General features: G+C 41.4%; 1 protein-coding gene across 5 annotated transcripts in view; it reads right to left on the bottom strand.

Annotated features, from left to right (window-relative positions):
* The window catches only part of CACNB4 (calcium voltage-gated channel auxiliary subunit beta 4), a 210,927-nt gene that overhangs the window by 18,147 nt on the left and 166,470 nt on the right, over window positions 1-26,310 (bottom strand). For 4 of the 5 annotated variants that reach the window (XM_036421924.2, XM_036421925.2, XM_036421927.2 and 1 more), the window contains 8 exons: window positions 25,876-26,006; window positions 23,057-23,133; window positions 21,332-21,351; window positions 21,026-21,106; window positions 19,671-19,729; window positions 11,669-11,778; window positions 5,926-6,077; window positions 4,155-4,250 (listed from right to left, as the gene is read on the bottom strand). In XM_036421924.2, the coding sequence (XP_036277817.1) occupies window positions 4,155-4,250; window positions 5,926-6,077; window positions 11,669-11,778; window positions 19,671-19,729; window positions 21,026-21,106; window positions 21,332-21,351; window positions 23,057-23,133; window positions 25,876-26,006 (726 nt within the window). Of the gene's footprint in view, window positions 1-4,154; window positions 4,251-5,925; window positions 6,078-11,668; window positions 11,779-19,670; window positions 19,730-21,025; window positions 21,107-21,331; window positions 21,352-23,056; window positions 23,134-25,875; window positions 26,007-26,310 lie in introns of those variants that run through there. The other variant, XM_036421928.2, reaches the window with a different exon arrangement.

The raw sequence follows: 26,310 nt of genomic DNA, 5'->3' as shown, positions 1-26,310 counted from the left end.
TATGCTCTTGGAAGGCAAGAACATGCCACTGTATCCCTCACACCTTATAAGGCACCAACCCAATGCTTAACTAATGTTTGCTGAATGTATTTTAATTCTTGCTAAGAGGGTTAACTACAGTTGAGCCACGTGGAACTGAGGTGACTAGGCATTTGGAGTCTGTGTGGTTTAACCAGTAAACCATGGTTGTTACTGTTGAAACTAGCTAGTTATTAATATTAATGATAGGAAGAAAACAAAGGGAAGGCCAGACATTCATGGTCATCCAGGCAGCTTCACCAAGAAGCTACAACGTTACGCTCCCCAGGGCTCCACCAGTCCATTCCCTGCTCTCACTGGGGGTAAGACTGGACAAAGGGGAAGATGGGTGTGTGGGCAGTGACGTCGGGGTGATGTAGGGAAGGTACTTGCCTGTCTGTCTAGCCTCAAGAAGAGGGGGTAGGACCACTGCAAGCCTGAGAAATCTTAGAAGGTTAAAATCGTCGTGTAGACAAAGGAATTCTCTCTCTCTCTTGTACCTCTGACTTTGCTCCTGCTTTCTTGCACTCACACATGTTCCTCCCCCCCCCCCCCCAATAGCCATGTAGCCCTAGAAGCTGCATGGTCCACGGCCATGTGCACCCCACACGGAATGGATTATAGCTGGGAACACAAGCTAAGCTAGCCTGACGCTGGACTGGACTGTGCAAATATGGAGTAGACATTCTGGGCAATGGCTATAATCCCAGCTCTGCTAAGGACTCAGCTGGGCTTATTCCGTGATGGAACACAGGGAGAGGGGACCTTGAAAATCAGGAGTCTATCCCAGGCAAATAAATATTACTTATTCTCCCATGTGAATCTCAGAAAATTCCTTTTCTCGTAACATCGCAAGAAGCCTACTGCCATCAGCAACAGGTTGGGGCTTGGAGAGCTCCCCGCCAATACCACGTGACTGTAGAAGTTTCTGATCTGAATGATGCTCTGAACCAATAAAGATATCATCTGACTTGATGTATCTCATACTCTCCTTTTCCCTGGGCTCCAGAGCCCACATGGGTTCAGTTCAATAATATCTCTATGCTGGTCACTTTCAAAAGTAGAATCAGAGTCTTGGACTCAAACAGGAATCGCAGATACAATATCTGTATCTTAGATAACCTATCATATCCATAATCTTCACCAGAGGAGATTCCATTCACACTATTTTTGACATCTGTTCGCACAGCCCACTCCACCCTCACCCCTGAGATAAGGAGCTCACTACTTAGAAAGCCAGCCTACTGTTTTCAGTGTTTGCATTTGGGCGGACTTGTGAAATGCCTTCATCTTATTGGGTCAGAGTGACCACTGAAATCAGACAGGCCTAACTGCTCTCAAGTCCACTGAGACCTGCTCCTGGAAACTCCCTGGCTCTCAGCACCACCCCTGGGCCTCGCAGAACAGCCTCCCTCACAGTGTGGAGCTTTCTACATTTGTGAAGATAGACATGGCAAACAAGTTTTTTGAGATACTAATCTGTGTTTTTTCCTTTTGCATTTTCTCCTGTTCTTGTCTACCATTCATGTTGGTGGCAGGGTCTGTCCTCCCTTGTCTGGTGTGGGGTGGAGGTGGAAAAGATGGGAGTTGTGGCAGGAAATTGCCAGCTCTCCATTCCCCGCCACCCCCGGTGGGTTTTGTTTCCTAAAAGCCTAAATAAATGATTGGAGAGATTTTGCTAACTACCTCTGGAAACAAAAGAAAGTAGGGGTGCTTTCAGTACAACCAAAGCAGAGAGGAAATTCCTTTAATAGCAACAAGAGGGGAAGAGAGGAAGACACCTCCCCTCCCTCAGAGAGAGAGAGAGAAAGGGGAGCCCCTTGCCAATGTCCCAGAGAGGAGGGGCTGTGTGTCTGCCTGCCTGGCCAGAGATGCCCTGACCCACATGAGGGCTGATGCAGCACAGCATCCTTCCCTGAGGATCACAGGCACCCGGTGGATGGTTTTCACATTTGGAATGCCCCCCCCCCCCCCACTCCCTTCAACTTCCTCACCAACCCCACCCTTATGACTTGGGCTCTTTGTTCTGTTCTGGATTAGGGTGGCTTCAAGCATAGATAAATATCCTGCCTGCCCAGTGGGATGGGGTCAAAATAGAAATGGACTATTTCTTGCATGCATGTCCACATTGGGGATCAGAGATTCAGCTCTATCACACAGCTACGTGGAAAGGTAGAGTGGCATGGTGGACAGAAGTTAAGAGTCAGACAGATCTAGGACTGGATCTTGGGGCTCATTTACTAATTTCTACCTCCAACAGGTTTCTTAACCAGGGACCGAGCTTTCTCCTCTAGAAAGTGAGGATAATGTTATTCACCAGGGCAGTCACAGAGGTGCATGCTCAGATTTCCCCTTGAGTTGCAGCCTGCCATGGTGAGTGTAGGCAGCAGACAAACTTGGGTTGCTGCACCACAGCATTCAAACTGAGGCCTGCTCCCCAGGCTGCTGCCACCTGTCGATGCCAGAGCGCATCAGGGGGACTAGGAGCTGGGATATTTCTCCCAACACAGGACTCCTCTAATAAACAACCTTTTCTCTGGGGATCCACATTGAGGTGACTGAGATGTCTCCAGGCTGCATCACAGTCTGAGATTCCTCCTACTCATTCTCCTTCTTTCCCTCTCTCCTTCCCAGGGCCAGACCTGCAACAGGTCTGAAGGCTCTCCTTCTTGGTTCCCTTTAATCTCACATAGGCATTTTCTCAAACAATCTGCACTTCTAATTCCATTTAGGTCTCTGCTTCCCAGAAGACCCCAACTGATAGAATTACCCTTATAAGATTGTTTTTAAAGTTGGAAACAATAGCACAGTTCCTGGCTTTTGGTTGCTGATCAATAAAGGTAAGCGTCCTTCATCAGGGTAATGCATTCTTCTCTATTTGCTCAGTGCTTCAATCATATATTCCACTGTGTATTAGGTTCGTCAGTAGACAGTGTGAAGTTAGACTTCTTAACACAGCACTCCAGACTACAAGTTATCCAAACTCAGGCAATCTGGCTCTAGAGTACGTACTTTTTTTTTCTTTCTTTTTTTTTTTTTTTTTTTACAGAGAGGAAGAGAGAATAGAGTATGTACCTTTTATTTTTAATCTTCACCCATGGACAGAGAGGACAGAGAGGAAGGGAGAGAGAGAGAGAGGCAAAAAGAGACAGAGGCAGAGAGAGACAGAGAGACATCAATTGGCTGCAGGAATTGGACTTGCAACTCTGGTATGTGCCTCAATTGGGAATCAAATTGGCAACTATTCTGTGCATGGGCCAATGCTCAACCAACTGAGCCATTTGGCCAGGCCATAGTCTGTGTGCTGTAAACATCTGAATCGAATTTTAAGCTTCTTTAGAGCATAAACAATCCTGACATGAGTATAAATCTAGTGAATCAAATCAGTAGGAAAAAATTATTTTCTTTAGAGAAACACGGGCACAGAAATAGTAAGTCAGCTGGGCAGGTGTAGACACTGATCAACCACTGGTGAACCACATGATAGCTGTCACCTCCCCCCACCTCCTCCCACCGTTTGCTTGGCTTCCAACTCAGCAGCTGTTTCCTGGCCACAGCACTAGGAGAAAAGTCGCCATGATATGGCTTTTCACCTTACTTAACCCTGACCTCTTCATCTGCTCTAGCCACAGGGCTCTTCTACTTCCGATAAATTCTCAACCATAGGTGCCATGATCTTTTATGCCTATCGGAACTTTTCAGGCAAAAAAGAAATGGAAAGTCAAATCAGTAGGTTTTCTTTTCATAAAAAAAAATACACATTGACTCAATAGTTTGCCGAATATTGGCCAGGTAAGGACATGGAACATTGGACATCAAGCTGGTTTTTTTATTACATGGCAGACACCATCCAGTTCTGGATGCCTGGGTGCAGCCAACCCAGCAGCATCAGTTTGTTCCAAAAAATTCTTCAGGTTTATGATAACATACTACCCTCACCATCATTCTAGAATGAAAACGACAATGCTAATGTAAAAAGAAACACTACTCTCTCCTAACTCAGTGGTCAGCAAACTGCGGCTTGTGAGCCACATGCGGCTCCCGAGCTGCGGTTTGCTGTTCTGTTGACTAATGAGTTTGCCGACCACTGTCCTGACTAATCAAGAATGATTAAGACCAAAAACTATTGTACTTACTGGAGGGCACTGTGCAAGTTTATCAGCTGCCACCAGTTGCACATTTAAGTGTTTACTTTGGGACTTCCCTCGAGATTTAATCAACCGCTGTAAAACCTGATGGAAGAAGACACAGGTCTGAGATACCGTCAATGAGTTGAAGGAAAACAAATAAACCAAGACCCCTTTGAATAGTCTGTTTAGCACTGAGCATGAATAGAGAGGAAATACAAAGTGACAGATCACAGATATTAACTCTGCGATGACATTATTACACTGACTTTCACTTATAATGGATTTGATATGTTCATCCTATTTTCATTCCTTGTGAGGTTTGAGTTTACCCAGAGATTTCAAAGAGGGTCCTGCAAAAGTAGAGGAACTGATCTGTACCGGAACATTTTTGTCCAAATTCAGTAGTCATATTTTGGTTCACTATCTCAATGTCAGATAAATAGCAGAGTCATTTATATATATTGGGTCCTTTTATCAATAGTAATTATTGAGGCATCCCAGTTTAATTTTACATTGATAAGATGATTTCTTTATAGAAAGCTAAGCAAAACATTTGTACTGGTATATGGCCACATATAACCAGTAATATATCTGACTTTTTGAGCACTGCTATAACTGCGTTTTGCCATATACTCTACTCTCCTTTAACATTATTTTTGGCTGAAACAGGACCCTCTCCCAAAAATAGTACTAGTGTACTATGATACTTCAGCACATATGGCTACCAGAACCCCAGGTGCTGCACTTGTGAACCCATGGTGACTGAGGGTGACCGGGACAGAGGGTGAGAGGGGTTGAAATCTATTGCACTGCAGCAAAGGGGTGCTTCAAATTTCAATCCATCCTAATCCTTCCCCAAAAGTCCTGGCTTGGTTTGGACAAGCTCATCCTGCACAGAACCGGTGCCAGAGATGAAAGGCCGAGGACATCCAAGGGGTGAGGTGGGGTGGGGAGGGTGGGGGTAAAGCCCAGCTTCTGGAGGCATTCTCCACCCATGAGCGGAGACTACACTCTGGTTGGACATTGAATTGGCATTAAAATGAACTCTTGGAGGCAATGAAAAAAACCTGACTATTAAGATAGTACCTCCCAAGGGTACATATTTTATAATCACTTTTTATATTATCAATGATTTTAAAAAATGAAAGACCACCCAAATCAAAAGTGATCAATCTGAGGCTGTCTCACTTTCATTTTTCTCTTCCCTGGTGACCTGAATATACATGGTAAACATCCCATGTGTGTAATCACAGGATAATTATATTCCTTGAAGAATCCAACCTAAGCACAAATGTAAGGATCTGCAATGTCTTCATAAGACATTTTATATGGTGATGTTTGACTTTCTATAAGATAAATCTAGATACCTTCCAGGAACTATGTACTCTCTCAACTGGGGAGAGAATATAGGTGATACAAGCATCAATAGTATCCAAGAAATTTACCAAAATAGAACCCAAAGTCTCTGAAAAGCCAGTTTACTTTTCCTCACCTTTCTTAGTTTTTGTTTCTCTTACATTCCTGCATAACTGCCACAATGGACTGTGAGCTTTTTGAAAATGGCTTATACCATAATCCCATGATTTGTTTTGCTAATCTAGTATAAATTCAAGTTTACCCACTGAAAAGTTCTCCCTCAGAATTTCTAGAACCTTGAATTCAAACTGTGCTCATGAAAAAAGGTTAACACAAGACATTCTCCTAGCACATGAACAAAAAAGCACAGAGGAAAAAACAAAAGAGCTGCTAAACCTTACGATGGAGATGAGCTAATTACCTTTGGAGACGAGACTTTTACATGAACAATAATTGGTGCTAAAGAAGTCTTTATAAGTTGTGCTGGGTGATTGATGGTGTCTGCATCAAGAACAACCAGTTGCAAAGATCTTGCCAACTCAAAAATTCTTTCAATTTCACTTTGTACTTCCGCTAAAAAGAGAAATAATAAATAACAAGTCATGGTTATTTTTTTTTAAATTAGTTCCTATGTTTAAAAATATATAGTACCCCTCTTTCAGATGTTTGTCTATATTGAAAAATAGAACAATTGGAATTTACATATTCTGATCTAACTTAAGATCTTTTCTAAAGAGAGAGAAACGGTTTGAGTTTTGCATAAAACCAAACAGAAAATTTGAGATGGCTCTCTTGATTTGCTTCTTACTTACACTCACCCTAATATATATATATATATATATATATATATATATATATATATATATTAGTTTATTTGTTTTTAATCATTAATTGAGGATATGTTTATGTATTTTACTAATTTGAGAGAGAGAGGAAGGGGGGGGGAGAGAGAGAGAGAGAAAGAGAGAGAGAGAGAAAGAAACATTGTCTCCCATATGCACCCGGACTGGGGATTGAACCCACAACCTGAGTACTTGTCCAGACTGAGAATCTAACCTGCTACCTTTTGGCATATGGGACAACACTCCAACCAACTGAGGAATACCAGACAGGGCATAGCTATGTTAATTTTGATTGTTGCTTTGCCTAAAGAAATTTATTTTAGCTATAGCAGCTGAAACCACATTCAGGAAACAACTGAGACACATATACAGAGCATCTCATAGAAAGCAACTTGCATTGAAATATTTTTACCAGTGATCAACTTATATATTAATATTATATAGATCTCCTTTTTAAAAATCCCACAATTCACCTGTTTTGATTAATGTACATATTTTTGTATCCCTGATTAAATGTTCTATGTCTAATCTTATAACTAGCATATTGCTAAGTCTTAATTTAAGTATTAAGACCAGTGGACTGTTTTGAGGCAAAATTATATATTATTTTAAAAAAACTAAGATCAAATATATCAAAATGTTGCAATGCATCTAGATGCAAATCTATTTGGTGGCGGTAACAGCCAAGTTATCCAAATCCATGAGTGAATCTGCTCAACCAAAAAAAAAATTCATTTTTGTCAATATCTAAAGCAATCCCGATATTTTTAAAAAGCAAAAACAAGTTATCCATAAAAACATAATGTGGCTTTCTGAAATACAAAAAAAAAGACTTTTAAATATATATTTCATAAATCATCTAACTTTGGGTCATTTCCAAGTCTCAATTAGACTAGTTTTCAGAGAGATGATCTTGTTTTGCTTTTAACCTTTTCTTTTGAGCTTCAGGTGTGGCCTCACAATGTTGTAATTTTGTCTAAATTATACAGAGTAGACAAAGCTAGCTAATTTAAATTACTTCAAAGGTGGCCTAGAAAAGGTGGTGTTGCTCTAACTACCCTCACTGAAAAGGGCTTGTACCAGAATCCCATGATTTGTTTTGTTAATCTAGTATAAATTCAAGTTCATGTCACCCACTGAGAAGTTCTCCCTCCCACAGTCTAATGGATTGACAAGGAGTGTATGGTCATGAACGTTCCGAACTGTCATGTAACTCTATTTTCTTGGGCTTTGCCTAAAAGCATAAATTCTTTATTTTCTACAGAATCACTGATGCATCATCTGTATTAGACATTTGTTTTTAATATTATTTAACCCTTAGGGCTTGAAAGGTTTCATTTTGTAAAGAATTTGGACAATTGGGCTTATTTGCAACATTTTTCTGAAATTACATTCTACATTTGTTATAGTAATAACAGCATACCTGTCCCTTTTTTCTCACATCAGAAACAGTTTTAAAAACGATTTTTCTTATGAGAGAAGTTTAAAAACTAAATTCTATTTTTATTGTAGTAAATTTCAGCCTCATTCTTCATTTGTTGTTTTCATTAAACTGGCTTAATGTTAACTCCTGGCCAGGGCTATGCTAGAACAAGTCTATATTGCTTTAATTTTCAAATCTGAAAACAATATTTTCTGAAGTAGCAAAAAGGCAGTGGCGCAAACTAGACTGCCCTGGTACTGGGAACCCTCGAGGCACGCTGAGTCTCTGTGTGAATACCTCGGAGATGCCTTGGCCTGGTTTCCTGAGCTCCAGCCGGGATGACAGTGTGGTTTCTGACAGGTGCGGAGGGCAGGCACACCTGCTTGACTCACACTAAGCCCTTGGGCAACGGGCACTCTGTCATGAGCAGAGAGGTCGGGTGGAGCCAGCCAGGAGGCTGCAGAGAGCCACATTATATACTGCTATAGGTCCAATATTTGGATAATACGTATTCAGAATGCAATAAATAATTTATATGTGTGAGGAAGGGAAATGATCAACATAGCTAATTTTCTTTTATTTTCCCTTTAATATGTTTTTATTGTTTTGTGTGTGTTTTTTTTTTAGAGAGAGAAACATTGATATGAGAGAGAGAGAAACATCCATCATTTCCACCCGGACCAGGGATCTAACCCACAACCTGGGTATGTGCCCCGACCAGGAATGGAACTGGCTGCCTTTTGGTGCATGGGATGACAACTCAATCAACTGAGCCACACAGGCCAGGGCAACGTAGCTAATTTTCTTAAGAAAAAACTTTAACCAAACCCAACAATCTTGACTACCCAGGCTTATTCTCAGAAGGGTTCCAATGGAAGTTTCCTCGTGATCTCATTTCAGACAAATGGAGCTCTGAGAAATCACGGACTATGATGCCGGAGGGATGTTAATGAACGCTTCTACAACTTGGCCATGACTGATCTGGACCCATCTCTTTCCAGTCTTTCTATCACCTGGGATCTTTTTTACATCCAAATGCTTAACATGCTTCAGTGGCTTCCTAGGCTCGAAGCAACATTTCCCAGAGTGAGTTCCCTGGGAGACAAATCCCCCAGTATATCCTATGGGGAGAAGGAGGTTTTTTGTAAGAGAAATGTTGCATACTAGAATAGTTTCTCTTGGAATTTCAAATGTGCAATGCCCTTTGTATCCTAACAGCTCCAAGAAGTCTTGCAGTGAAGAAAACTACAAATTGTTTAATGCACAATTTCCAACTTTATTTGACCATAGAAAACATTTTGGGTGTAACAACTATTAGGTGTCTTTTAAAATTAACGTTTTGTGGGATTTATTCTGGAGAACTCTTTGGCAAGACACATGGAGCCCTACCATACTGGCCTCAGTCTACTTTTCTCAGTCTCTTCCTTTGCTCTAAAACCATGTCTGCCCTCCCATTTTCTAAGCAGGTTCTATTAAAAAAAAAATGAGCTGTTTCTCAAACACACAGCCTTCTTCTATATGCTGATGCCTTCGCACATTCTTGTCTGCCTTGAAGAACCAGCTCAAATAAAACTTCTGAGATGTCTTCTCAGACACTTCTTACTCTCTACCCTTCTTTCTCAATACCCCTACCTCTTTGCTCATACTTCCCCTATCAAGGAGTATTTTAATCATCTGTTTCCTCTTTCTGTTTGCTCATATGTAAGATACTTTGTCTTAGTCACATTTGCTCTTCCCAAGTCTGGCATAATGCATGGCACGTAACAAATGTTCAATAAACATTATATGAAGGAATCTGCAAATGTGCATTATAGCATGCAAGTGGACATAAGTGGCTCACACAGTGATTATTATTTTAGATTGCCATTAAATTAACTCCAGGTTTGTGCTATATGAATTTACAGAGTAAAGGTGGAAAACAGTGAACTGACATCTACCTTGTTTCTTTCTCAATATTTTTAAATATATTTTTATTGATTTCAGAGAGGAAGGGAGAGGGAGGGATAGAAACATCAATGATGAGAGAGAGTCATTGATTGGCTGCCTTCTGCACACCCTCTACTGTGATCAAGCCTGCAACCTGGGCATGTGCCCCTGACTGGAATCGAACCTGGGACCTTTTAGTCTACAGGCCAATGCTCTGTTCACTGAGCCAAACCAACTAGGGCTCTTCCTCAATATTTACATTAACTCCACCCACACACTTCACTGGTTCTGACAAAAGGTGACTAGATCACCAATGACTTCAAAGCATATTCATGAAACTCTTGGTTTCATGCAATTGTTAGAGTCAGGCAACCTAGCTTATGCTTTTAAGTATCCATTACCCTCCAATTATACATCAGAGGAAGTCAACAGCACTGTGAGGAGTTAGAGGAGAGTGAAAGATAGAATAACAAATGATACTTGACTTTACTCAGTTACCTAATCTGATTCATTATTACCAATTCTGCCATCATCACTTCCTCAAGGTAAAAATATTGTGCAGTATAGAAGTGTTTCATTCTGGCCCTGGCTGGTGTGGCTCAGTTGGTTGGAGCATCATCCAGTACACTAAAAGGTGGCAGGTTAGATTCCTGGTCTGGCCATATACCCAGGTTGTGGGTTTGATCCCCAATTGGGGCATGTGTGCAGGAGGCAACTGATCAATGTTTCTCCCATTGATGTTTCTCTCTTTCTTCCTTTCTCTAAAAAAAAAAAAAAAAAATCAATAAAAATACAAATTAAAAGTGTTTCATTCTGATCTGAAAGGCTATATACTAAATACAGGACTAAAAAAAAAGAAAAAACAAACAAACAAACAAACAAACAAAAAACCCCACTGATGTCTGGTATTTTGCCCTGGCAAGCTCTGACACCTATTTCATTTGGTAAGTTTAGCATTCTTTCACATAGCAACCACCAAACAAACATTTTATTGATCAATTACCATGTGCCAATGCCATGCCAGGAATATAGAGATAATACTTTGTAGCCTCTTTCCAACCTGCTCCATTCTTGGCACAGCCCTCAGTGAGTTCTTGATGAGATGTTTGGGCATGCAATCTATTAGGAAATTTTATTTTTGGTGTTCAATCACCTATAGAGCTCATCTCAGGAGATAAAAAAAAAAATGTAGTGGCATAGAAGACCCCTATCTACCCAGGAAGAAGAGGGCAGTAAAACAAGTTGCCCTCAGAATGTGCATGCGAAAGTTATGAGTGTACTACACCACTCTTGGAATCATAGAAACCTCAAACAGCCTTTTGATATGAATATTGTGATTTCCCAGCAGCATGGATTTGCTTCTGTGGATGGTGAATCTACAACTCTGCTCACATATGTCTTGATGGAGCTACACACATAGAGCATGTGTGTTTTCTTTTTCATCATGGTAAATTTTAGGATGTTTTCTAACTGGTGCTCTGGGAAACTCCCTGAGTGTTCTTAATGTAGTTACTATTTCCACTTAACGACGTGACTATTCTGGGTACTACCAGTCAGCAGCAGAAGCGACAGTGCGAGCACCATGGTCTAGCTTTCTTCTAAAGACCTGATAAGGCTGAACATCTCATCTCCTTTCATGTCAGCTATGAGTCAGATGTGACAGATATTATTAGCCACACTGAGAAGCGAGCTCAAAGCAGAGATGAGTGGCTTCACATGGTTAGGCAGTGACAGACCAGGAGAGGCCTGGAGGATTCTTCCCACCAGACTCCTAATTAGCTAGTTGGCTAGAGCAGAGGGAGAGGAAGCTCTGGCTGCTGCAGGATTCTGCTCCCTTCTTTGCCAGGGGGAGCATTTCCTCCAGTTAATCAGCGCTTCCCTACTCTGAATGGGGAGCAAACTGGAAAAGCCATTCCAAACTCATCCCCATCTGAAAGCACAGGTTGGAGAAGGACCACATTTGAACATCTTACCTAGGCTGGACCGAGTGTTCGAACGTTCAATTATTGCTCTCTTGCTGGGATTATTTAGGACAGACCTCTTAGCAAGAGAAATGTCAGCTGTCACTCTCGTTATTGATATCCTAGGAATAGGAACACAGAACAAAACAAGCCAGTAAAAATGTCATAGGGCTCTCCAAGTGATTTATAAGCACAGTACTTAATAACCACTTTACATACGACAGTGCAACCACAGCATAATAAACATTGGCCACAAGTATTTTAAACAGACTTTGGCTAGTATTAAAACACAAGCAGAGCAGAAAACAGGAAGGTTTTGGCGATTTAACGAGAACAACAAAAAATGGCTGCAGCAACATTGCAGCTCCTGCCCCATTGTCGTCTGCCTCGCTGAATTCTCTTTAACGCGCTCCACGCCAGGAGGGAGTCAAAACGTATGAATAAACTGTGCTCTTTCTAGTAAGCGGAGACACAATTTCCTACAATTCACAGTTGAGTTGCTCTTGGACAAGACTTTTAAAAACTACAGACACTCCACCCTGGCATGTTAATGCTGCCGGTCGAAGGGGGAAATCATAGAAGACAATTAACCAGTTGGTAACTCTGTTGCGTTCCTGGTGCTCAATAGTTAATTCGTGATACACAAAGCATTTCTCCACAGGCCCAAAGGAAGGTCTGACTTCTAAGGATATGAAAAATCTGAATTCTTTTCTGTAGGCACAGGATTCTTCGGCATAGTTGCATATGTTGGGCACCCATAAGAAGGCAGGGTGAGAATTGTGCCAGGACATTTTTAAGTTAGGAAGTGTCCTGCAGTCACACAAGAAAATAAAGACATTGCAAGTGAAGGAGAGAGGGGCCTACATGCATCTGATTATCAAATGAGAATTTCTGCCGCTCACAATTTTAAATTCTTTAAAATAAACTGGGAGTGAGCGACTTCAGGCTATTATCTACCTGTAGAATGCAAAGAATGCCTCTCCAGGCTAGTTACTGCTACCATGGGCCTTCCTCCATTCTTATCTTCACAACCTGCCAAAGGGTTCCAGAAAGGAGACAAGGAGAGCAGTACCTCCTCCTTGTGCATCTGATCTCCTTCATTTTCACACTCCTTTGGGAGGTGGAGCAGGAAAGAGGTGTGTTACTGATCATTATTGAAGCCTATGTCATTTCACACCTGTCTTGGGACAACACTATCAGCACTCTCAGGAGTCTCTGCACCTGACTTCAGGGACCTGACACCTTGGGGAGAAGTAAAAACATTCCACTTGCCAAATGGTTGGAAATCTCATCTTTAAAGTAACAGACTGTGCAAGAATTCTGGTGCCATTTTAAAGCAAAGTACGCCTTGCTTGTGTCATTGTATTTATAGGCTGTAGAATCTACAGTGTAGATAGTCAGGAAGATTTAAATGTTTTTAATTTTTAGACTTTTCAGGCTCTAAGAAATTCCTGTAGGCATCTGCAGAAACCAGGCATTTTGTGGGACATGTCCAGGGAGGCGGAGTGGGCGGGGCTCAGCTTCCCCAGCCAGTGACAGGCAAACCAAGGCCTCTGCACTTCCGTTTTCTACATTGCTGCTTTCTCTATCATTTTATTGTAAAAAGCTGTTCAGCTGCTGCAAGACATTGGGAAACACTGGTCAAGTACTATTTCTTCATTTTGCCAAGAAGAAAAACTGAGACTCAGAGAGGAAGCGCCCTGAGGTTAGAGGCTAGGAAGGTATAAAACACGGCCCCCAAGCTCCAGGCCAGTACTCAGCCACCTAATCAGCCACCAATCTCTTACAGTTTTCTTCCCCAGAAACCCATTCTCCAAACATGAGCCACATCAACAGGGGCAATGCTCAGTTAGACTCGGCCAGCTGCTGACAGATGGTCAGGATTTACTCCTTGAAGTCAGGTGGACCCCACATCTGAGCCTCCATTCCTCATTGGCTGCTGCAACCTGAGGCATGAAATCTCCTAGAAAGTCCTCCTGGTCACAGCTTCTTTTATTTACATTGCTTGTTTATAGTTCCTGCCTCTGTTTTTTGTTTTGCCTGTTGTTTTTAGAACGAAGTTGCTGGTTAGAAACATACTGTGAAGTTCCAGAGCAATTCAAATAGATGACTGGAGACAAGTGAGTTGGCTTAGGGACAGAATTCAACTTTCTAGAAATAATTACTTTTGGAGAGCCCAAACAGTCTATTCTGCTTAGGTGAAAATTAAATTTTCTAGTTCCATTCAAGCCAAATAGTGACCCTTGGTTCTTAAAAATTGAAGGGATTATCAACAGATGCACACTTTTGGTTTTTGCTGGGTTGTAAACATTTTTTACAAAGCCATTTTCAAACACATCCAAAGTTTTACACCCCCCCCCCCCACACACACAGAAAAAAAAAATTCCTTCATATAGTCCCCAAACAGGAAAAGGTGTAGACAATAAATGGTTCTTTTTCTTGTTTTATTTGTTAATAAAATACCAACTAACTTTTAATACAACTTAGACCTCAGAAGACGAAAGCCACAGCCTCAGGAAGCGTTTAGAAAGGCAAAGCAAGAGTTTCTTATTTCTAGGCAAAGGCGCTTACTATTATCAAGATCAGATACCAAATTCAAACTTCTGTGTTTTGTTTTTACATTCTAGTTTATATACTTTTTGTTTTTACTTGATATCCTTTCAACACTTTTTATTGCTATACTCTTATCCCCTGGCATCTTCCAGCACTTCCACACAACTTGTTTGATATACTTCTCTAAAAAGTTCCCTGGGAAATTTTCCTGTGATATAGTGTCAGTAGTTACTCGTTAGTAGATAAAAGACTAATAGAACCTCATTTTCTCAGTAGACTAGATATAGTAGCAAATGTTACTGAAAACTAGCAAATAATTCTCCAAATTTTGCTAAGCAACTCCTCAAGTGTTTCTTAGTTCTGTTCTGGAATTCATCACAATTGCGGCCATCCATCGTGACCTATGAGTGTTAGTTTTCTGTGATTTTTCTATGGAAAGACATTACTTTCAGTTACAACACACTCATTTAAGAATAACTAGTATTTCCATGTTGGTAATGGAACAGCTGTAAGATCCTTCTATACTTTATCCTCCCTATAACTAATATGCAGGCCTGTCTGTGTATTAACTTATTTTAGTCCTAGTATGCATAGAGAAAAGTGCTCCAACAGGGATGGAAGGCATACATAGACCTGAGTATTCTTTCCGGATCTTTCTCTTGCTGGTCCGTAGATAAAAGACTAATAGAACAAGACTGTGAATGAGTCATGTCAGATTTTGAGCGTTAGTATTAAAATCAATGTAATAGTGATCGAGGTTTGTCATACTATCTCATGGGACTGTCATTGGGAGAAAACAAGGTAATAAGTAAAAAGTCTTTTCTTAAATAATTATTCATCATGTACTGTGTTGACAGGAACATATATAAGTATACAGGGCAATTATTGGCTATTTGAAGGCTTGAAAAAGACTGTTTCTTTATATCCTATCCTCAAAAGTTAGCAGTCAACCATGAACTCCTCCATCCCTGGAGTCTGTGATGTTTCTATATATAATACCTTGAGGGTGAGAGAATCAGGGCAGACCTGTAATCAAAACCTGCGGATTTAAGTATTCGTGTTTGCATTAGAGTGTTCATTATCTCCAGTGTTTGTCCTCCGATGAGTCTGCATTTGAATGGAGAGCGGCAGGAGGACACGGTAAGGGAATAATGTTGATTGTGAAACAGAAGGCACGGTGCCGTTCTTTTCCATCTGTTGACTGCAATTCCAGTCCTTCCATGGCTTGGCTGCTCTGTGACAGCGCCAGTCGTTCCCATTTCCTTTCACAAATAAATACTCTCTCCGGAGTCTCCTGTGGTTGTATTCTCAGCCTCTTTTCTTTAATTCTTTCTCAAATCCTTTTTTTGTTGTTGTTCTTTCTTTTAAGTGTTCCTTAGCTAATAACATCCTTTCGTTTCAGATCCTATCTGTCTAAATTACATGACGTTCATGTAGGATTTTGGCCATGATCACGATGGTTACAAAGTCTCCAATAACCGCCACAGAGCTGGTCTGATCCAGGTGGCAAAAAGCTTAAACAACTTCATTGGGGTTTGACATGATTAGCATAGGGCTGTGGTGGGCAAACTGTGGCTCAAGAGCCACATGCAGCTCTTGGCCCCGTGAGTGTGGCTCTTCCACAAAATACCACACCTGGGCGAGTCTATTTTGAAGAAGTGGCATTAGAAGAAGTTATAAAAATATGGCTCTCAAAAGAAATTTCAGTTGTTGTACTGTTGATATTTGGCTCTGTTGACTAATGAGTTTGCCTACCACTGGCATAGGCCAACAAATTGCAATCAATTTGACTGCTTGCTGTTCAGCCTAGGCATGGTAGATTCAACCAGCTAACAAACCGCATCACCAGGGACAATGTCAGTGCATGTCTGAGATAAGAAAAGAAGACAGCAAAGCTCCTTGCCACGGTGCACCTGTGTATCCTCGCCAGGCTGGTACCATTGTATTGTAGCAGCTTGTGAAGCTCCCTTAGCTTATGATCTGCGCACAGCAACTGCCACTACATCATGCATACAGGAACCCCTCAGAAACTGTTTCATCTGTGCTTTTCATTTTTCTTACATGAAAAAGTAACTATTATATTTTCTTACATGAAAAATAACTATTATAGACCCTACAATAATAGTTATAGGAAAAAAAAAACTACCCTGTATAATAAGTAGCTCTAAACAGACTCAAATAATTTCTAAGGTATCCAAAAAGGCGAGCATATGATTCTGTAATAATCAAGCTATTGCACTTTAATTCAATTTGTTGGATTATTTTCTAACTGAGATCTGAAAAACAGTTTTGAAGAAGGAAGCCTCGTTTTTGCTCTGTGAAAAACAGGACTTGCTCCTGACTAGGCTGTCTAACCCACTGCACTCACAGCCAGTGAAACAGAGCAGGGTTCCAGTAGAACATATTGTTTACGTTGCGTGGCTATGCGAACGCCTCCTGTGTAATTGTTCTCATGGATGGTTTCATTTAAAGATGATTTGTTGTTTTCTCTCCTTGTATTAATTGGTGAAACATAATGCTGCAGATTGTCATAGCTCAAAATGTCAGGGAGACAAGTCAGAGCCAGATAAGCAAACCTCTTCTCCCTTATCAGTCTCCAGTACACTCAACCAATCGATCCAGTACAGGTTTCTCTGCAAGCGCTGGCCTCTTATCTTTTGAAAGCAAGTCTACTCACCTGCTCCCACCTTTAATGTCAACTCTGCCCTACATGAGCTCTCTCAAGGCTGACTCACTTTCTCCAGCTGTTGCTGTTGCTGCTGTTGGATTTGCCTTCAGATCTTCCGCTCCTCCTCTGTGTTATCAGACCCCACAGAATACCTGGCTTTGACATTTTAATTCTATTTCTAACACCATCTTCAACAGAGTGTGTATTGTTAAGTGCTTAATACAGACAACTCTACCTGGTTCAAAACAGATCTCTGCATGTATAATTAAATGCATTTCCTCTTTCTGGGCCTGAGGACTGAGGTAGAACCTCACATCTTCACCCTTAAAAGCAATAATTAAGTCACTCATTTTCTCTTTGCTAAATTAGAATAATTCCTTTCTTTCCCCCTCTTAGGTCCTACATTTCAATTCTTTGACATTGTTGTTTATAAGGATGTGATGTGGGGACAAAAGCAACCTACCACAAACTTTGGTTGTGTTATGAGGTGGAATTTGTTCAGCTCAAGGACTGTTATGGGGCCACAAGACGAGTCACTGCTCAGATCTTCCTCAGCTAAAGGTGCCACAGTTTAAAACCACGTGACTTCAAGCATAGCAGAAGGATGTCTGCATGTGCAACCAAGAACACTGCAGGCTGAGCCATGCATGTTAGCTGCCTCTACTCCACAGAGGACTTTATCAGGGGAAAGGTTATGGCCCAGATCATCCGAGGGCAAGACCAAGACTAATACTGTTAAGTTAAAGCCAGAACTCAGCTGTTGCTTTACAATGCTTTCTTAAGAAATGAATTCCCATTAGCTAACAGTCTTCAAACAGAAGCAGGTTAGTGGTTGATAGAGAAAACAGATTAGAATAAAATATAAATTAAAATATATTAAAATACATTTCCTCCAACTCCAATATTCTTGTATTCAGTGCTCTTCACTTGTTTTCTTAATAATTAACTACTTTATTCTTTTCCTATCTTTTTTAAAAAGAGAGGGGAATAGGGTAAGTCTACGGTTAGCTTATAGCTTTTTCGATCCACCTACTAGATGAATGTGGCAAACACTACTATTTGTTCAATAATATTTATATCCTCTTCCTCCTGGGCACATAGCTAAACTATATATTTCCCAGCTTCCTTTGCAATTAAATGTGGCCATGTGACTAAGTTTAACCAAAGAAAAGCAAGAATCAAACTTCCAGGACAGAATGTTTCTTTTCCCACCAGATGATTGGAGAGACCACCCTCAGGCTGAGGGCCCCCAATGGTGGGTGGGACAAACTTTCTGCCTGATCCAACCCTTCCCCATATCTTCCAGCTGAGGGACATCTGCCTAAAACTGTCAAACCAGCAACAACAAGCTTGTGTTTGAATCATTATACATTTTAGGATCTATTCATTAAGGCACCCTGGCCTACACTAAGGTAGTTAGCAATTCACATAATTGCACTGAAGCATTCTGATTTCTTAAACTAAAATCTCAATTATTGGAACTAAAATCTCAGTTTATTTTTATTTTTTGTATATAGCCTCAGAAATGAATGACTATTTTAATACAATTATCCAGAAGCTTTCCTTTGAGAAATATATACAATTTGTACTTAGAGCATTATCATGTTTTCTTTTTTCCTAAAATACCATATTTATTCAAATATTTGGTAAGTTGGCTGCATTTAACCATACTTTTTAGTCCACACTATTTATGTATTCTTCATTTTAATAAATCTTCGGGTATTTACAGGCAGTTATGTTTACATGGATTTCATTCTGTATGTGAAAGAGCTTATCACTTAGTGTCAAGTCAATGTGAACTTTTTACAATTTCTCTGCAAAATACAGAAACTTAAATGATAAAATTACCTGATGGCTAAAGACTGAGCCAGGATACATATAGCATCCTATATAATAAAACCCTAATATGCAAATCAACCCAATGGTGGGACAACTGCACGCTATGATGCGCACTGACCACCAGGGGGCAGGCACTCAACACAGGAGCTGCCCCTTTGTGGTCAGTGCGTTCCCATAGGGGGGAGTGCTGTTCAACCATAAGCTGGGCTCACAGATGGCAGTAAGGAGCAAGGTGTCCTGGACTGCTAGAGCCCCAGATTGCAAGAGGGATGTCCGCCTGCCAGCTTAGGCCCAAGCTGGCAGGCGGACATCCACCAAGGGGTCCTGGATTTTGAGAGGGCACAGGCTGGGCTGAGGGGTTCCCCAGCCCAGTGCACAACTCCATGCAGTGAGTCTTTAGTAGACCAATAAAATAAAAAGGTAATTTCTAGTAAAACAAACCCTGAGCTAAGCATCTGAAGAAGTACTATTCTCCAGAAATAGTCCCTTTGAGAGGTTTATGATGAAAACATTTCTCACACTCCTTTTTTGAGCAAGTTGAGTACTTTATGTTCATGTCTTTATGTGACATACACACATAATTACGTATAATTCCCAAATGATATTACCCAGCTTGACCAGCGAGCCACTATATTGATCATAATTATTCTATATTTTAAATTAATTTCAATAAAACAAGTTTGGTCTGAATCCACCAACAGGTGAGAAAACAATGACAGACACATACATTTAAATAAAATGAATGGATTATTTTCCTTCTCCAAGTCCCTTTTCTCTTGGGGATTCAATGCTATCCTTCATTTCTTCAGATTTTCAGAGCTCTTTCATTATATTCTTCCCTGACTACTGACTTTTAGCTACAGATCTTCAATTGCTGAAAACAGACCCACAGATCAATCCATCATACATGTTTGATTAAAGGAAAAAAAATACAAAAATATCTATAAGTCTCACCTCCCATCAAACCTGTGCTTCAGGAAATCAAAGAGGGCTTTCTGCATCATGTCTGTTACCTTCGCAGAGGTGAGAAAAACAGAATGAGGCAAGCACACGCAGAGGGAAAGAGAAGTCAAAAGTAAGAGAAGTGAAAGGGAAGGGCACTGTGATTGAGCAAATATGCTATTATTATAGCCAGTCCTCTCTAAGGGGTGGGTTATTGTTAAAGGCATTTTTCATTCTGAACCACCCACAGTTACTAATTCCCCTCTTGGTTCTCCTTCAGGATGTGGAAGAATAGCCAGCAATACTCACTAGACCCCAGCCCTCCTCCCTTACGAGGGCTTAGAACTACCCCCAGGAGACCACCTCAGCTCTTTGCATGCAGGTGCTGCCTGTCCTAGCCACACCTGAGTGGTATTTGCCTCCAGTGAGGAGCAGCTGGAAGCCCTCAGACCATCCCCGGGCTCAAGCAGTCCTGCTAGTCTGTGCATGTTGCTAAACATTCTCTGTGCTCAGAGCTGGATTTCTGTAGCTCACTCTGCTGCTCTTCCTCTGACATTTCCCCTCAGAGGGAGCGGGGAGAGGGAAGGGCCAGGGAGAGGAAGTGGAAAGGAGAAAAAGAGCTGGGAAGGAGATGGGATGCTTAGCTCTGCCTCTAAGAAATTGATGAATTCATTCAACAAATGTGCACTGAGTGCCTACTAGGTAGGGGCCAGGCATTGCCCTAGCTCAGTGGGAATGCTGCCCTGGAAGTTGCCCGCCTTCTGATTTCAATGCTCCACCTGTCACCTGTGCTAGAACAAGGTCCAAATGGCAACATCTGCAATGTAGCACATCTACATCTTTACTCTTTCCTTCCAACCTGGTATTGAGAAGCTCACTAATATTTATTTTTAACGGAGTTTTTCCCTTTAAAATAAACAGGCAGAGAAATATTTGAACACCAGCAGGGTGAGATTTGGTGCTCTGAGGGCTTAGGTTTGGCTGGCAAAGTGCCTATATGTCCCCTTCTGCAGTTCACAGTCTGTTATTTCTAACAGTAATGGTAATGGTTGAGACAGACAAGTCCTTTTCTTTGAATATGTTGCAGAGTAAATCTTTTAACAGAGCTTGCCATTATCAATGGTTTGAGGGAGATATTCATTTCTAAACAATGGAAAACATCATAGATGAGATGTGTGCCCGGGGGAGCGGGGAGAAAGGGCGAGGGGCGCCCCAAGCCCCACACTGCCCTTTCCCCATCTTAGGCTGAGAGGTGGCTTCTGTGGGTTCCCATCTGTAAGCAGGCCCTGGAGGAGCCAGCTCGAAGTCACTGTCTCCTAGATTCTTGATCTAGAACTGAAAGAAGCAGAACAGGCTGGTGTCTGTACCTCATAACCCTTCAGTGACGGCCCCACTAACACCACCGGGCGCATGGACGGCACCACGTCGTAGGGAGGAATGTGCTCCGTCTGAAAGAGATGATTTGACACGCGTGACAAGGTGAGGATGAGTGCACCTCCTCGTCCGCCACAGCACTCATAATTCTCAGGTCGAACAAAAAATGATCACTGCGGGCCCCCACCAACGAGGCTCATCCCTTATTTTACAGCCATTCGGACCACTGACATGGAGCATTGCAGGCATATGTGGAGAGAAACCTCAACAGTAGATTTAAAAAGGAAATACTCACTTACCACTTTTTGCTTCTGTTTGGCTAAAAGACAACAATGAGAGCCATATCAAAACATGTAACATCTGCACATGATAGTACACGACTGAATTTCAAAGATGGAGTAATGTGCCCATTTGTCCCTGCAATTCTCATCACTTCACTGTCTGTCACGCTCTCTGCAGAGCACGGTTCTATTCCTGCCTTCAGGATGGGCCGATATGGAAGACGTGAAAAGACAGACAACCTCCTCCCTGTGTGAGTGGCCTCACATCCTCATCTCACGTTGGGTGGGGAGGGTGGCTGCACAGCAGCACTGCAAGCTCTGGGCCAGCACGGGCCACAGGCTGCTTCCTGCTGAGCGCAGCGGACAGTGCAGCTGGGATCAACTTGGGCAAATAAAATGCGATGGAGAAAAACTTAGAATAACAATTCGGGTCAAAATAATCATCACCTCAATCACTCATTCTTTTTGGATTTTGCAATCCTTTTGTATTCTTAAGTCTTTTGGCTCACATTCCAGGATATTGATACATTTTTCCTACTAGGAATACATTTTTCTTTCTCTTTTTTCTTAACATTTATTTTTATTTTTTTATTTTTTCTTCCTTTATTGATTAAGGTATTACAAATGTGTCCTTATCCTCCCATGGTTCCCCTATCTCCCACTCACGCCCACCACCCCCACCCCCTGTTTTTGTATCCATTGGTTATGCTTATATGCATGCATACAAGTCCTTTGGTTGATCTCTCCCCTTTAGTCCCGCCCTCTCCTGCCTTCCCTCTGAGGTTTGAACATCTGATCAATGCTTGTCTGTCTTTTTATCTACTTTTGCTTTCTCAAATAAGTTTATAACCAGTTATTCCTATTATTTTTTTGTTTGTAATAGTGAAAAGCTGCAATGCCCTAAATGTCCAACAAGTGGGATAAGGCAAAATATACTCAATATCTGATTAAGTTGGTTTTGTGGCCACCCAAGCAGGTTCAGTCCATGTGGGGGCAACCCAGAGACCTATTTGGTTCACCTACACACTCAGAACTGTTCCGGAACCAATGCCACTCCCTGCAGTTATGGGCCAGGAGGACCTTGGACTTATCATCCTGAATTGGTACAATGGAGGTCCTAATGCAGCATCAATTCTGGGCCAGAATGAAATGAGTGCAGAGGATCAGGAAGTGTGGCGGGAGGAAACTTCCTGTTTGAATACCCCCACAATATCCAAATGCACAACTCCTGATCGGGCCACCCCTCTCCCTTCATCACCATTCATTTCAGGCCTCAGCTGTCTGCTGTCCAATAAGAACTGAGGTCATCTGGGCCCAGCCCTCCCAATCTCCACAGCCTGGGCTGAACCCACATATCCTCAAGTTGCCCATGGAAGCTGAAACAGTGTTTTCTTGAGAGTCTACAACCTTTTTTTTTTTTTTCTTTTAAATTGATCCTCACCATCTTAAAGTCTGTTAGGTTCATGAGTGGAATAATGAACTAGCTTCAGATAGGTTTACACAATGTTAGGTAAATAAGATTTTTCAAAGGTATACAAATATCAAAATTTTTAGTACTACAACTAACATTTAAATCAAATCACATCACTATAGAAGACAAGTGAGCAATAAAATACTAAGTAGAAAAAAATATCTTAAAATTAAGCCTTTTAAATTGTTTGCAAATCAGTAAGAATACTTGCATGTATATGCAAATATGAAGCAAAGAATGCATTCTATTAAAGAGTTTAGGCAAAACCTCACCTGCTGCTGTGGGTGTTGCTCGAAATGTCCCTGATACCATTTCTCCAAGACTTGAAGAAGAATTTCCACTGGACTTCCTAAAATATAGAAAAGGAACGTAATAGTCCTTCCCCAGGTCCTTTGAAAATAGAGCTTGACAGCACAAAGCTTTCTTTGGCCTCAATTCTCCTAGATAATTCAAAATACACCACATCCTGTATAGAGACAAACTTCAAGAATCTGTCCAAATGTTTTCTTTAACCTCATTTCTCAGAGAAAATGGGGAACTAACTGGGACCTGGAAATATTTTGTAAAAGTATCTCTTCTAGCTATCTAATGCAGATATGAGGCAGAAGAAAGTTTTTGTGAGCAGCTTGGTACCACTCACCAGGGCACCACTCCTTTGTCAAACACAGCTCAAAGCAAGCAGTAAGAGCTGGAAGAAACGTTTCTTCTTAGAAGAGATTTTGTGGGGATCAGAATTAAGCACTGACAGTTTTGTGCCCCAGGATCATCAGCACTGTTCTCCTCATGAGGCTCTGGAAGCTTCCATGTAGCCCCTGGGACCCGAGGAGCCCACCTCCCCAGTTTTCCACTGTCCCTCCTTTTCCGTGCTTCAGAGTACAGTCCCCAGGGTCAGAATGATCTGATTTCTCGTCCAGGCACATCATATCACATCTCTGAGTTTCCTTATCTCCTAAGGAGGAGCTACACCTCCCAGGGTCAGTACAAAGAAAATAAGATCATGTCTGTATCTCTTGGCTTGACTCTTGCACCTTCTGAAAAGTAAGCTTTCAGTTCAAAAATACTTAAATCTAGAATGATATTATGGAAAAGAATCTATGCTAATAAAAACCTTAGGAGTGATCAGGCTGGCAGTGGAGCAGTTAGGGGATGATCAGGCTGGCAGGAAGAAGCAGTTAGGGGCAATCAGGCAGGCACACAGGCAAGTGGTTAGGAGCCAGCAGTCCCGTATTGTGATAGGGATGTCCGACTGCCGGTTTAGGCCCAATCCCACCTAAACCGACAGTCAGATATCCCCTTAAGGGTCTGAGACTGGAGAGGGTGCAGGCTGGGCTGAGGGACACCCCACCCCCCGTGCATGAATTTTGTGCACCGGGCCACTAGTAAGTAATAAAAATAATAAATAAACTAACAACTTTGGAAATGATAATAATATATTTATTATTTCATTCAAAGTATCCACTGTTCTAAAAATTAGGGGTGCATCAGTGGGGAAAGAAATGCAAAATCCCTTCACATATAAAGACAGACTCTATATGTGGGAGATATCAGTATTAAACAGATGAATAGGAAAATATATTGTATTTCTCATATTAATAAAAGCAACAGAGAAAACTGAGTCAGGATAGAGATGGCAGATGGGTACAATTTTAAATATGGTCGCAGGAAAGGGGCCACTCATATTGAATGATATTGAAGGATCTGAAGCAGACAATGGAATGATCTGGTGAAAATATGAAGGAAAGGGTTGCAGTAAAGAGGAAGCAGCAAGTGAAAAGGTCCTGAGGCAGATATGTATTATGGATGTGTTTAAAAAGTATCCAGAGAGAGAAAAAATTTAAAATAGGAGGAACAAGAGGAATTAATAATATAATAGGCATGTTGAATATTCAAGAAGATGGATAAGTAAAAGTGGGGTTGACTGTACTTTTATTTCTATCACTGTTTAAGAGGTTCCCATTGAAATATGGTAGCAACCATACTTTGGTAAAAACTGCTGTTTGAATTTTAACCCCACTATTCTGACTTTGACCTTCGCTTACTTGCTTAAACAATAGGGTAGTTACAGGAGATTGACTCCCACTGACTCAGTAGCTTCAGGGGTAGAAACTATAGATAACCTTTAGAGATTAACCTCTGAGTTCTGCTTTTGTATTATGGGCAAGATAGGGCCATATTCCAATGTTCCCAGCCTTTAGAATTTAGAACAAAGGGAAATTCCTGTGGTTTGAAGCTTTAAAAGGGATTGCCTACACCTGCATCAGTGGGGCCCACCTGCATGTGGTGCTCCCGCGGCCGTCCTGGCCAGTTTTTCAATAAATCCTTGCCTGCTTTTTTAAATCAATCATCAGCCTCCGGTGGTCTTATTTTGAATCAGGGTTCGACCCCACAACACCCATATGCCAAAGGCAACAGGGCCCCTAAACATAGAAGTTATTGACATAGAAAAGGATCTAACAGAAAAAGGAGGTTGAGGGTCAAGAGAAAGAACTGCTTCTATTTTAGGACTTACACAAAACGACAACACATAGGCTTCTGTGTAGGCTCACATGTGCAGGCTCCCTATGATTCTGATTTCTCTCAAGCTCGGGTGTATTCCTGGAACCTTGAAATACCTGTGCCCTGAGATATGTGGCTACTTCGTTAGTTTCCTAGAAGCAGATCCATCTGAAGCTAGACAGAGTCTTTACCTTATTACCAAGACATGGCAAGTGCCACAGAAAGCCCTGGGTGGAGCAGGTGCTACTGGTACCAGGACCCACATGGGCCACTGCATTCTGTGCCAACTTGAGAGAGAATCTCTGAGAGCCAGTTAACCCACTTCCTGTACTGAGAAACATGCCCTATGAAGGACAGCTTAGATTGCAAGCAGTGTTTGCTGAGGCTGCGGCAATCCAGGTGGATTCCAGTGCCTCTGCGCTTCAGGGAGAATGAATATCTGATACACCTTTGTGTTCGTTTCAGAAACTCCTCATACACAGAAAAGTACCTTTTACTTTACCAAGTTTGAACCCAGGAAGCAAACTTGAAAATATCGCCTAATGCTCCCACACCTCCCCCTCCCCCAATGATTCTAGAAAGGAAGGAGGCTTACCCTCCGTGAAAACGTCCTCTTTTTTGTTCTTGCTGAATCCGGATGTTCTCCAATCTGAGTGGACTTGGGATGAAGCCAATCTCACAGCCTTCCTTCACCAGCCTTCCTATCCACCAGTCATTGTTATACTTCTGGAATGCAAAAATAAAACTGCTATCAATAGTAATATATATATATATATATATATATATATATATATATATATATATATATATACATATACATACACATACATATATGTGTCTATATATACATATATATATAGAGAGAGAGAGAGAGAAAGAGAGAGAGAGAGAGAGAGAGAGAGAGAGAGAAAGAAGGCGGGATCTACAAACTTTGTATCTAAAGGCTCAGGTAGTAAATTTTTAGACTTTGTTGAGAGAGAGAGAGAGAGAGAGAGAGAGAGAGAGAGAGAGAGAGAGAGAAAGAAGGCGG

This window comes from Pipistrellus kuhlii, unplaced genomic scaffold (assembly GCF_014108245.1).
Source record: "Pipistrellus kuhlii isolate mPipKuh1 unplaced genomic scaffold, mPipKuh1.p scaffold_m20_p_7, whole genome shotgun sequence".
NCBI lineage: Eukaryota > Metazoa > Chordata > Mammalia > Chiroptera > Vespertilionidae > Pipistrellus > Pipistrellus kuhlii.
The sequence above is the reverse complement of the archived record's forward strand: the minus strand, read 5'-3'. Positions and strand labels throughout refer to the sequence as shown.